Consider the following 13,349-nt stretch of genomic DNA (forward strand, 5'->3'; position numbering starts at 1 on the left):
CCGTTTGCCGTGAGGCACTGCAACATCACCATCTGAACACCAGTGACAGGAGTTGTGTGTAGCAAGTTGTTTTCCTTTGCTTGGAGCAAAGCAGTTTTCCCTGAGCGTGTGGCAGTGTGTATGTTCTGAAATGTCGGCTTGATGTCAGTTTTATGCATTAAATAGGTAAAAATCTCTGTTCTTACCCTGCTGGCAGCTGTTACTGGCAGAAGTGGCACAGGACATGCAGCTTTGTTCAGTGCAGGCCTCAGGGATAGGGTGGGAGAGCTCCTGGTGTGAGGAGCAGGGGCTCTGCAGTGCAGCCAGCCGGGCAGGGTGAGCCCTGTGCTGGCAGCTCTGCCCACAGCCAGCCCCAGCTCGGGGGTGTTCCAGGGCTGCAGGGTGCTCTGGGTGCCCTGGGACTGCAGCTCCCACTCCTGCTGCTCCTGTGGGACACCTGGGCGACCAGAGGAACTGGCAGGGGGTTGCTGTGCTTCTTGTTCCAGCCTTCTGTGTCTTCACTTCTGATAAAGCAAACAATCATCATTTAGTAATGCTACTGAATTTATTTTTTTAGGATCTGGTCAACACTGGACTCAGCACTTTCTTCTTTTTCATTGCCTCTGTAGTACTGGCTGCTTTAAACCATAAAACTGGAGCAGAAATTGCTGCTGTGGTAAGAATTTAAACTTTTTTCTATCTGACTCTTACCTTGTGTGAAAATTAACTTTTACTCATTGATTGAATAAACCTGTTGCCTTTGCCATCACAATTTACTTCTGCTTTCACAATTTGCTATGAGATAGTTCTTATTTTAAGACTGCTAACATCCTTGGAGGTTTGTCTGAAGGCCTGAGGCAAGAACAGCAGAAAAATGACTTGCAGAGAACACTTTACCGTTGAACTTGTCTTTTTCTTTGGTGCCTTCTCTTTGGTGCTCTATGTTGCAAGCCTGTGGAAACGATAGAGCCAAAAAGTAAGAACTTGAAGCTGTTACACATAATTTGCTTAGCTCTTGCTCAGTAGAGATGATTTTTTTGTTCTTTGGAGTGAGTGTAGTAGCACTTCAGGATTTTAAATCTACAATAGTCAGTTCAAACAAATTACTTTTGTATGTGAGTTGGCGACCTCTTATTATTTTCTTGTTTATTTCCTTTTTAACCTGGTTTTTAAAATCACATAGAGGCTGAAGCATAGAGGCTGATGCTCTGGACTTGTCACTTTTTGTGTGCATCCGAAGGAATGAATGAGCTTTTGGATGAAGGGCTGGTTTCTTTACAAGGGGATTCTTTACACTGCAGGTTTTAATTGTCATGTTAGTAGTGAGAGAACTCTGTTTTCTGGGATAGTTGATCTTAGCCACTTTTGCAGATTCTCTAGTTCATTGAGAAGGAAAACATAATTTCCCAGGCCATGATGATTTGTCAGTGCAAATAACGTAGGAAGCGGAACTTCTGAGGACTTTGCTGTGAAACTGCTTTTCTTCTCGTTTTCACAACTAGTCTGCCATGTCTTTGTGCTGCCCGTAGGTGTTTGGTTTCCTGGCCACGGCCGTGTACGCCGTGAACGCGTTTGTGGCGGTTCAGAAGTGGCGGCTGAGCAGCAGGCAGCAGAGCGGCCGGCAGAGCAGCGACTACATCCGCGCTCGCACCGAGTCCCGGGAGGTGGTGCACCGGCCCGAGGCCCAGCGCCTGGACGCGTGAGAGCCCGTGCCACCGACAGGGAAACAGCGCTCCGCTCCCTCACGCAATAAGGGTTTTGCTTTGTTTGAGGAGGAAAAGGTGGATCCGAGGGTGGTGAGGATGCCCAGCCCTGCACGCGTGCAGAGATGTGTTGAGCCAGAAGCTGCTGTCACAAAAGCAGAAAATGTTGGTGGTTCAAAAGGAAGATCCCCTCAAGGCCTCCACATAGACATGGGCATATATTATATAGCTCACAGAATATATAATATATGTCTGTTCTGAAGTATGTCGTTGCTTTGGATTAACTGCACAGCAGTTCCCTTCCCTCTCTGCAGATCCACTGCTCCTTCAGCTGCCCCAGGGACAGAGCAGCCCTGCCTGGCTGTGAGGGAGGAGGGACACCCACGGGAGCCCATGGAGCCAGGGCCACTCAGCAATAACTCGGCCAGAGGGACCTGTCCCTCCCAAACTGTCTGTCTGTCCTCTGCCCGGCCTGCAGACCTGCCTGCCTGCTGGAGACCCGTGCCTCGCGTTCCCCTGGGTGCTGGGGAGGGCCGGGGCTGGGCCGCGCCTGCCTGGGGATGCACTGAGGGCAGGAGGTGCTTGTCTGCTCCTGCTGGGTGCATCCCAGTGTTCATTCCAAAGTGGGAAAATAAATGTGTTTGGGAGATGGGGTGGAGAAAAGGAGCTTAAGGGGCACAGTGGAGAATTAAGGGGTTGTCATCCTACAGACTTACATTCCAGCCATGGCTTTCTTTTTATTTTTTTATTTTTTTCCCCCCTTTTTTCTTTTTTATTTTTTTTTAAGGTTCAACATTTCTAGAAGTTTCTGCTAGAACTTGTTTTCCCTCTAAGCCCAGGGTAAGCAAGAACTAGCAAAAAATTTATGTGCTTTTAAAGTGTTCCTAAGGTTGCACTGTTGTGATTCATGTAAGTTAAATATTTCTTTTTGGAAGGGTGGTTGTTCTAAAATTAAACCTTAATTGGTAGTAGGTAAACCTGATTTTTATTTTAACTGGGTGTTTCTGCAGATTTATTCCCCTTAGGATTCTTTGAAAAATGATTTTAGCTAATTGGAAAATAATATGATTGTATTGATTCATTTAGAAATAGTAAATAGCTGAAGGTTTTGGGTTTTTTTTTTTATTTTCCTTGTGCATCCAGTGAATGAATTACATTTTCTCTACTCAGAACTCAAATTCAGCAGTAATTGGCTAGATGATGTCACAATATTATTAGGAATATGTCTCTTGATATTTTCCTGTTTCTTTGGTGTTTTTATCGCTGTAGTGCATTATTTGTCATTTGTGTGCCTGTGTGAAGACAGTGTGTGTGAGAGGAGATCTCTAGAACGGAACTCCTTGGTGGTGTGAGGAAAATGAAAATCTGTGCAATTAGTGGAACTGTTTGCCATGTGTGCCTGAGTTTGTGTGTCCTGCTGGAGCTGCACTGCTCAGGGTCAGAACAAGGGGCAGTGTGCTGTGGGTGAGGTATTGAACATGAAAACCCACGTTACACCAAACAGGAGGTCAGGAGAAGTGCCTGGGCATTTATAATGCTGGAGGGAGCTGGGATAGTGAAAGTGTGAACCTAATGCTGCAATATTCAAATTGAGCAGCAGAGAATTATTTTGATGAGTGAAAAAAAGGTGACAAAGGTGGTGCCTTTCCATTTTCAATCTATTGACATCTATAGTGCATTTCATCTCAGTGGCTAAGAATGAGATTGAAGTTCAGAGTTACTGATGAGGTTAAGGAAAATTTGTATTTTCTTAGTGATTGATGGTTTACCAGTTCCTACAGTAACATTTTATTGTGCTTTATTGGATGTTATGCCAAAGGGAACACCAGTTTAAAAGAAGACTGAACCAACTCTTGGTGCTGGGTTAGAACAGGCATTCCACTGAGGGTTGTCTCACCTGGGTGCATTCCCTGAGCAGTACGGGGCAGTTCCATGGCCAGTGTGGTAAGAAATAACAATTTACTATTGCCAGAACTACTGTGACAGCCCTGCTGTTTGCCAGCACTGCCCAGGACTGGCAGAGTTTGCAATGTCAATTATTAAAAGACTTTTTAAAAGTAGCACAAGCATACCCAGTCAGGAATTGTAAACTGCCATCAAAGCAGTTCGGATAAAGATTGTAAAAAACCTCAAGCAACCCAAACCAGACAAAACAAAAAAAAACCCCAAACATCCCACACCAAAATCAAGCCAAACCCACCTACTGAAATACAGAATACAGTTCTTCAGAGGCTCCATGCTTTTAGAGTTGCCATCTGGAACCAGGAGGGGGTTTTGTCAGTGGCCAGGGCTCAAGAGCTCCTGTGCTCATTGTGGTCGGGGCAGAGCTCTGCGGGCTCCTGTGCCTCTCTGGTTTATGAATTTGTACCTTTCAAGCCCTGCACCTTTCCTGGCCTGGAGGAAGGGTGGCTCAGGGTTTTTCTGTGCAGTGAGGTCCCAGCCCTTCGAGCTGCAGTGCCAGGAGCAGAGTGCAGCAGTCACACCTCAGTGGGGCCCTGGGGCTGCTGCAGCAGGGGTGAGGTTCCTGCAGCTGGGAATGCCAGTATTCATTGCTCACATCATGCCCTGAGCCTAGCACAGCTCTCAGGGTGGAATCCAAAAGAGAACAGTAATTTTAAAAACACTATCTGATTCACTTCGTGAAACAAAAGGAAATGTAAATGTGTAATTTCCTTATTTTGGGGACCAAAGATGATTTTAATATTGTATAGTATATACTTTCTAAAAAAATCTTAAGCACTTATTGCTCTGCAGAGACATTATCTACTATTTGGATTATATAGAAGGGAGATAAAATAGCTGTGAGAGACAACTACATTTGAAATATTAAGATCATTTTGATGTATCCATGGCTCATTCGCCCTGAGTTAATTTTACACAGTGTATTGGAGAGGTATTTTTTTTAAGACTGTTATCTAAACTGCAGTCAGACAAAAAAAAACTGTTAAGGAAGAAAAGAGGGTAGAAAGTTTTTTGGTTTTTTTTTAATTGCTTAGACAAGTGACATTAAATTGCTTGTCTCAGCCAGTTAGTCTTGCTTGTAATTGCTAGCACACAGGGATAATTTCTTTTAGTCCTTAAGGGTGCTGTTTAGCTTCATAAAGGGACTCAAACCCCACTGGAAATAGAACTAAATAAAAGCAAACAGGTGAGCTTGGTAGGAACAGGATGCTTGAAGCAGTGACGGTTTGGATGAGTCCCCTTTGGTCCAAGAGAGCCCTCAGCTCTGGAGTCTGGGTGTTTCTGGGTGCAGACATGACTGCATTCTGCACCTGTGCACAGACAGTGTTACACCGTAAGCTCTGGAGCAGCAGCAGTGCTGGAGGAGCCTCTTTGCCTCTCCTGCTCAGTTTGTCAGCCTCAGCTGAGGTTGGAGCCACGTCCTTGAGCTGTGCAAACAGCCCCAGCAGGAGCTCCTAAAGCCACAGAGGAACTCACTCATGTCTGAGTAAAGCCAATTCCTTCTTCCTCCACCATTTCCTTTTATTTGGAATATTCGTGCCTCATGGATCAAATGCTTTAATATTTAATTCTTGCTAAGCCTTGTTTGTTGGTCTGTGCAGTGCCAGGAAATCAGAATGTGTCCAACATCCCTTGATTTCAGCTGTGGTGCTCTTCCCTTTCCTGGTGGCTTAGGAGGTTGGCTGGGTGTTCTTTCCCGTGGGACTGTGGAAAGCTGGTGCTGCTCTGAGATTCCTGGTAGGAGCTTGGGAGGGGTAGAGAGTGATCTCCCTGTGCCTTCTGAGACAGGCACTGGCTCCAAAGATCTGGGACTGCAGTCTGTGCTGCTCACTGGATTCAGGAGCATCAGCAAAATCTGTGCCTTGGCAGCAGCTCCTCTTCTTTCAGTTACAAGGTGTCTTTTACACGGGATTTCAGTAAAGGAGCAGCGGGTGCTGCTCTTTCCTTGGCTTTGTCACCTGTTGTGACAAACACTTCCCAGTGTTTGTTTGTCACTCTGGTCTCATGGCACACTCTGGCATTGTTTCAGCTCTGTCTTTCATTGCTGCTTCCAGAAGGAGGAGGGAAAGGTTCCCACTCCACTGGGGAGGAATTTGTGTTCCCCCTGTGAGTTCCTCTGTCCATGTGCTGGTTGTCCCCTCCTGCCAGGACAAGCCAGTGGTTCATGCAGTGCTTGCACACAGCAGAGGGGATCTGCTGCAGGCGGCCCTGGACTGTTCTGGGTGGGTCAACCACCAGCTTTTCATGAGCTTTAAGGCCCCTAAATGAATCTGGTCACCTCTCTGCTGTTTTGGGGGTGTGCACGCACTGCAAATGCTTAGCTAATCTGTGGCATTATTAATGCAATCCTTTCTTCCTCCCTCTTCCTCAGGCCTCTTTCTGTATCTGTTATTTTCTTGTCTCAAGTCTCATGTCATGTTGTAATAATTTCTACTTGTTTTCTTTTGTGAAGGAAAAAAAACTCACAAAAAATCTAAAATAAGCAAGAATAATGGTTTGAGGGCATAATCAAAAATGTAAACAAACTTAATAGCAGTTCAGGTAGTGTAGGAAGTAGTATTTGTCTCTCCTACTGATCAGCTTTTTGCATGGAGGAGCATGAAGAACAGAACTGCCCTGAAAGCTCTGGAGCCAAAACTCTTCAGGAGGCATTCAGGATAATAAAAAGGCACAGTCTGATAAGGAATTGGAGATGTGAGAAGGACACTTGACAATCCAGAGCTTTCAAATGAGACATGAACAGTATGAACCCACAGTGGCCACAGCAGTCATGGGGATCTCAGGGGGCTGGAAAAGGGCTGGGATTGCCCAGGCTCAGCTCCCAGAGAGTCCAGAGGGGGATCCAGTCTGGTCCCTGCTCAGTCCCACAGGGAGGAGGAAAGCCAGGGTCTGTCACTGCTGAAAATCAGGCACTTGACTTGTGTTTGCACCATGAAATAATGGATTGTCCATTGTCTGGAGGGCCAACAAAACTCAGAATTACTGTGCAGGTACAGGCATCCTGTGTGTGAGTTTTAATGGCAACAAAAGCTTTTCAAAATTATCCTGAAATCAGTACAAAAATGCACAGAATGTGTGAAAATACTTTATAGAAATTATGCCACGTTCCTCTCTTTATTTTGACAGAGGGAGTTGGTCAAAATGAATTTATACAAATACTCAGGAAATCTCTGAATGACATTGTAGAGGGTTTTCCTGGTATATTATTTTCCCTGTCAGCCACTTGGCCACCTTTATAGATCTGCTTGACCAAGTCAGAGTGGTGCTGTCCAACCTGAAAGGGTTCCCTTGTTTTGGTCTTTTTTTTGGTTGTTTTTTTTTTGGTTTTTTTTTTTTTTTTTTTTTGGTTATATTTTAAAAATCTGTCTATAATTTAATCATTTGTATAAAAATAATCTTTTTTAAAAATCTGCTTACACTGTGATTTCTGGTAGCCTTTAATTTAGAGTATACAACACAATCTAATTTTCTAATTTTCTTTTGGGATATGCAGCTTTCAGAAGTGTTCTTATATATGCCCAGAAATGAAAGTTGTCTATTTATCATAGGAATGTGATTAGATAAAGTAACCTATCCAGAATCCCAGTGCAGCTCTTTCATATGTGCTGGATGGACTAGTTAGTGAAATTGCCTTTTAATCTCTATGGGTTAATAAATATTTTTTTATAACTAGCCACAGATATTCCTTTTTAAATTATACTTGGCAAACAGAAGATATTTAATTTTATATACAATATACATAGTTACCTTGATTGACATATTTATAACATAGAGCTTTGTGTTTACTATGAAGGTTTTATCTGTATCCCTATGTATATGTGGACTTCATGGGTAAAACTTTTAAAAGTCAGTTAGCATTTATGGAAGGATATGGGAACTTTCTTCATGGCTTCACAGTGAGGACATAGGAGCATTTAAAAGGCAATAGCCAGATTGTTTTACAAGTATCTGGGGGGGTTCTTATTTTTTGATTGGGGCTGGTCCCTGCAGCTATTTTAATAACATCTGGATGTGAGTAACAGAATGGAATATGAGCATCTGCCTCTTCTGACTGTCACAGGCCATTGTCTAGAGTACAGGAAATTTCAGGGTATTGTATTGTTTTGCTTCGGACAAATGTCTCAATAGACCTACTTAATTAAAACCTTCATGTGTCTGAAAGAAAACATCCTCTCTTAACTAGGTTGATTTATCTCTTTTGGTACCCTTTTAATCCCAAAAGCAGAGTTGTCTGAATATCTTTAGTGATGTTCCAGCTATCCTGATGTCTGCAGGTTAAAGTGGTCCTGGCTAGCACCCTTTTATTACAACAATTGCTACCTTCATTTTTCTACTGTTTCTACTTTAATCTTGAATGTTTACCAGTTTCTATTGTTGGATCTTGTGGAGGGAGAGTGTCTTAGCACTACAGCTCATCCAGCTTTAACTCAAAATACATCACAGTCCTGGAGTAAGAAAATATTTTTAATTATATATTGTGTCCAATTTATTGCATTTTAAAATGACTTCTATACTTAAGACACAACATTTATGACATGATAGGATGAATGACTTAGCTAATCATTGTATCTGTCTAGACTTACTCTCTTTTGTGTTAGTGTCATTTTGAAACTATTTGTATATGTTGAAGTTTGTAAGGGTTCAGGAACCCACAATAAAATAGTAAAGTACGTATTTATTTCTCATTATAATGCTCAAATTTGATTTGGAAGTTGACACTTTGTATGTCTTTTCACAGAATTGTAAACAAATACCGAAAAACTGCTTCACCTAGGGTGCCTTCCATGTGTGGTACTAACACTTGTCATTCACAGGAATAGAGATGTAAATTTATGAATCCAGTAAACACTATTTTTGTAATGTGAGTCACTAACTCAGCTCTGGCCTCGTTGTGCTTTGTTCCCACCAACTCCAGGTTTATGGCTGCTGTGGTCACTGCCTTCCCTCCCTGTGTGCACTGGACCTGACCCCTGGGGATCACAGGTTGTGTCTCCTTTGCTCAGCTGCCCCCCGAGCACATTCCTGGTGTTCCAGGTTCCCTTCCTTGGGCCGTGTGGAAGGATGCTCAGTGTGGGGTGTCTGTATGGTCAGGGCTGACCTTGGCTGCTCTAGACCAACTCTGCAGTCCAATCCAAACATTCCAGCTCATAATTGATGATTTACAGCTTGTGAAGAGGGAGCATCCAGGCCTGACCAAAAGACTTTATCTCTCTGGGTTACAGGTGCTGTATTGACAGGTTTGTAATTGCAAACAGCTCAGAGGTATTATGGAAAAACCAGGTTAGAATTCTATTCAGGCTGAGCAAAGGGAATGCAATTTTCCTTTTATCGTGAGCACAAGTCTGCTGTGCTATACCCTTGGTACTTTGCTTTTGGAGTACAGCCTGCAGTGTTCTGTCCTGGAGAGCCCTTGGTGATCTCAGTGTGGTGTGAGGCAGCACCCGGCTGTTGTCCTGCCCTGGGCAGTGCCCCCTCACCCAGGGGCCAGGCCAGGGATCCCCTGAGCTCCAGATCTTGCTGCAGGACTGTGGGGTTTCACATTCCCCTGGAGACAGCTCACAGCCCTGGAGGATTTCCCGTTGTTCTGCAGAGCCCGGAGGTGCAGCAGCTGCTCCAAGGTGGTGCTCCAGGAGCAGCTCCCACTGCCTGCCAGATCTAGGTGGGAAAGGTATCCTGGGAATGCTTGACCAAGCTCAGAGGCAAGGTACTCTACAAGAAAACACAGCCTCTTGGTGTAGCTTGTTTCTACACCAGTAACCATCTTTCAGTTGTTGAGGTCTTTCTTTGGTGTCTGTGCTAATAAAAAACCACAAGCTGAAGAGTTGTAAAGTCTTGCAATACACAAAGCAGTCTTGGTTTTAAAATCCATGCTATTGCAACATAATTTAAATGGTGTATTTATCAGTTTTAAATGTCATTTTGCTTTTCCAGTCTTTTGTATATGGGCACAATACTTTTTGTAATTTTTTTTTATTTAGTTGTCTTTCTGTCTTTTCTTTCTGGTATTGGAAGATTTGAGCTCTCTGGGTTTTCACGGTACTCTTCTGATCATTCTTCATAGTGGTAAAAGTCTGTATTTTTGTATGTAGGAGAAATGGAAGTTTTCTAACACTTATTCAAATCAATATAGTATGGAATCATTTGTGAAGGACTTCCTGTTTAATAAATGGACATATTAAAGTACTAAAACAGTGTCCCCATCTGTAAACATGGCCTGGGCTGCGGTAATTTTCTTCCTAGTGTTGATGTGGGGCTGTTTTGCATGTGTGTTGATAATTCAGAGATGTTTGTGTTAATGCTGAGCTCCCCCAGAGCCAAGGCTTTTCCTGCCCCTTGTGCTGCCATGCTGGGGAGGGGCTGGGAGGTTGAGAGGGGCAGAGCCAGGACAGATGACCCCAGCTGAGCACAGGGGCATCCCATGTCTTATGGCATCAGCATATGAAGGGGGAAGAAGGAGGAAGGGAGCGTGTTTGGAGTGATGGAGTTTGTCTTCCCAGGTCACCCTGCCAGGAGCTGTGGCCCTGCTCTCCTGGAGGTGCTGAACACCTGCCTGCCCATGGGAATTAATTCCTTGTTTTGCTTTCCTCGTGTGCACAGCTTTTGCTTTCCCTATGAAATTGTCTTCATCTCACCACAGGAGTTTTCTCACTTTTCCCCTCCCCATTCTCTGCCTGATCCCGCTGGTGGGAGGAGAGCGAGCCCAGCGAGGGCCTTGGGGGCTGCTGGGGTGAAACCCCCCCCAGGAGGCAGGAGAAGCTCTCAGTGCAGCACTGGGGGGTCCTGGGCTCTAACAGAGGTGCAAGAGGCACTTTGTGTGGGGGGCACACCCACCATGCAGCCCTGGCTGGGGCTGTCCTTGGGACACTCCTGGCTGCAGGAGAAACCATGGGAGAGCCTTGGGGAGAGGCAGTGGAGCAGAGGGAACGTGGAACTGCTCTGCTGCTCTCGTGCTGGTGGTGGAACTGCTCTTGGAGCAGTTCTGGTGCGCTGCCGTGGGCTGCAAGGCTCCATGCTGGGCTCTGCAGCTGCCCATTTGGGACTGGAAGGGGATTTTGGGGCTGAAATGCCCCAGGGAGTGGGGGAACACTCTGCTGCCTCTCAGGCTGGGACTGCAAGTGGCGCTGGGGGCATTTTTGGTTTCCAGGTGCTTTAGGCACGAGGTGGAAGCCCTGAGTCAGTACAGGTGAGAACTCTGGAAAGGCCCGAGGGATGGGTGAATCTGTGAAGGGATTTGGGAATGTGGATGCTGCACTTAGAACACCGGAGGGACCGGGGCGGGTGGGGAGGGGGACACAGGGGGTGGCACAAGGGAAGGATTCCCTGAGGGAGCCAGAGGCTCTTACAAGGGGCCAGTTCATTTTGCCTGTGGGGGCTGTCAGCAGCACTGTGGGATTACCCAGAGGGGTATCCATGGTGCTCCTGGGTCAGGAGAAGCTTCATCAGCTGTCAAATTAAAAAAAAATAAAAAATTGTCTAACTTGTAGATACTGGATCTTCCTTCAGTCTCCCAGGAACACTGTAATTAATTTATTCATGGATCAGGCTAACAAAATGTGTGTCCAAAATCCATAAAAGAAAAGGACAAGGATTTCCTGGTGGAAAAAAAACGTTGGAATCAGTATTTTCCTCTTCACGGAAGTGGATTTAAAAATTGAGTTATTTTTAAAAAACAACCAAAACCAAACAATCAACAAAAGCAGTAGCAATAAAAAACCAAACCAAAACCAAATCCCACCAACCAAGAAAAAAAAAATCCCTAACAATCCCAAACCAAAAAACCTCCACCCAAACTCCTCCTCTCCAAAGCCCCAAACAAAACCACACTTAAATTTTCTGGGTAACAGTTTTACTTTCTGGCCTGGAAGCTTTACAAAACACTGAACACTGAATTCTTCCAGTAAAGGAGTGTCCTAGGGTGACTATCTGTGTTGCAGTGTGGATTCTTTGATGCACTCCTGTTTATTTATTCCTGACTTTTTAAAGATCCTGACTTTTAAGCCGTGCAAAAAGATGTGAGAAGATTCACATTCTCAGTGAAATTTCTTCTGCCTCCTTGATGCATCCTCTCTGAGGATTAAAGGAGGGCTAGGTGGGGCTGCTCTGCACATGCTGCACATGTGGCATTTGCCCTGGAGGGCAGTTTGTGTCCTGGTGCAAATCTGGAGTGAAGCCACTCAATGATATTATTTCTGACCAGAACTGTGCCCAGTGAACTTGCTTAGCAGAAGGACAATGAGTGGAACCAGGTGCTTACTGAGCAGAGCAGTTGTGTTCTGCTTTCCAGCACACCAGGCTGTTCTCCACCACCACAGCAGCTGAGATTCTCTGCTCTTCCTTGCTTTCCTGGAAGTGACTGTCAGATGGAAACTGAAGACCTGAGGAACTTCAAACAGTATCAAGTGAAAAGCACAGTTGGGTGGGGTAATGGACAGGGTGTTCGGAGGATAACAGAGCCTCTTACTTCAGTCAGAATCTAAACCAGCTACTTGGAAAGGTATTTGAGTTTCTTGGAAAGGTCTTTTGAACTCTTTAGTGTCACCTGTCCAAAAATCACTGCACAACTCTGAGCAAGTCCACAGATAAATGGAAAAACTTGGTAGGAGGGAGAGAGCCCTTCAGGCAGAGGAGAGCTGTGTGAACTCACCTGAGGAGCCACTTTCCCTTCCTGTCGGTGGCTTTGGGGTCATGGAACTTCTGGCATTCTTCCTACAAGGATTCATCCACACTTGGGGTTGGAAACTCCTTCTCAGGCAAGCCCAGGAACTCCAGGTGGCTGCAGTGAGGGCAGGGATTGGGCTCTGGGGGCTTTGGAAGCAGCTCCTCCACAGGACACGAGTGATTGTGATTGGAAAGAGGTGTCTGAGGAGGCCACTGAAATCAGCACTCACTTAAGGGCTCCACACTGCAGGGGGGGTGCTGTGCTTGTCTCCTGAATTGCAGAGAGTGCTCCCAGCACCCTTTTGATGTCAGTTGAGGAAAAACAACCAAACACACCCCAAAAGCCAAGCTGACTTTTCCTCCACGTGCCCCAGACCCTGAACTTGGTGCAGTATTTGTGGCAGAATATGGGCAGAAGAGTGAGTCAGCCCCTTCCACCCCAATCCAAACTGGCTTTGAAGTAATTATTTTAAATCTAATTTTCTGAAATGATATCTCTAAAATACAGAACCATGTTTTCTTTCAGTCATGGGAACAGGTCATTTTTAATAAAAGGCTGATATCTTACAGAAGTGCTTGACCCTGGGAGCAAAGTGCTTTGAAACAATCGGAGCCATCAAGGACTGAAAAGCCAGTAAGGAAATTCTCTGGGCAGGCACCTCACTGCAAGCTGCTAAAGCAATCCCGAAGCAATTAATGAACATTTTGTTTGGTGCCCGTTTACTTTAAACCAACATGGAAAAAATGACCAGAAAACCTCAATATATTTTGGGTGTGTGAAGGATGAACCCGAAGGGGACTTTGTTGTTTATCGGTTGACAAGAGAGCACTGAATCCAAAATGTCTACTCAATAGTAGAACAAATTCTTGGTTAAATTTTTTCATCTCATGCCCTAAGGAAGAGGTTTGTCCCGTGGCTGGTCCCCAGGGCTGGCTCTGAGCTGTGCCCCTTCCCCAGATTTAGGATTCCTGAAGTCACTGCCCCTTGTGCTGGGCACAGGCAAAGCAGCAAAATCAGGTCTTCAAGTAAGTAAAGACACCCAATAC

General features: G+C 45.1%; 1 protein-coding gene across 1 annotated transcript in view; it reads left to right on the forward strand.

Moving 5' to 3' along the window:
• CMTM4 (CKLF like MARVEL transmembrane domain containing 4) overlaps positions 1-9,852 on the forward strand; it is a 36,775-nt gene extending 26,923 nt beyond the window's left edge. Inside the window, exons 3-4 of the mRNA XM_064387037.1 lie at positions 557-655; positions 1,509-9,852. Of these exons, the coding sequence (XP_064243107.1) occupies positions 557-655; positions 1,509-1,682 (273 nt within the window). The 3' untranslated portion in view covers positions 1,683-9,852. The remainder of the gene's footprint in view (positions 1-556; positions 656-1,508) is intronic.
• The last annotated feature ends 3,497 nt before the right edge of the window (positions 9,853-13,349 follow it).

This window comes from Passer domesticus, chromosome 12 (genome assembly GCF_036417665.1).
Source record: "Passer domesticus isolate bPasDom1 chromosome 12, bPasDom1.hap1, whole genome shotgun sequence".
In the NCBI taxonomy this organism is placed as follows: Eukaryota; Metazoa; Chordata; class Aves; order Passeriformes; family Passeridae; genus Passer; species Passer domesticus.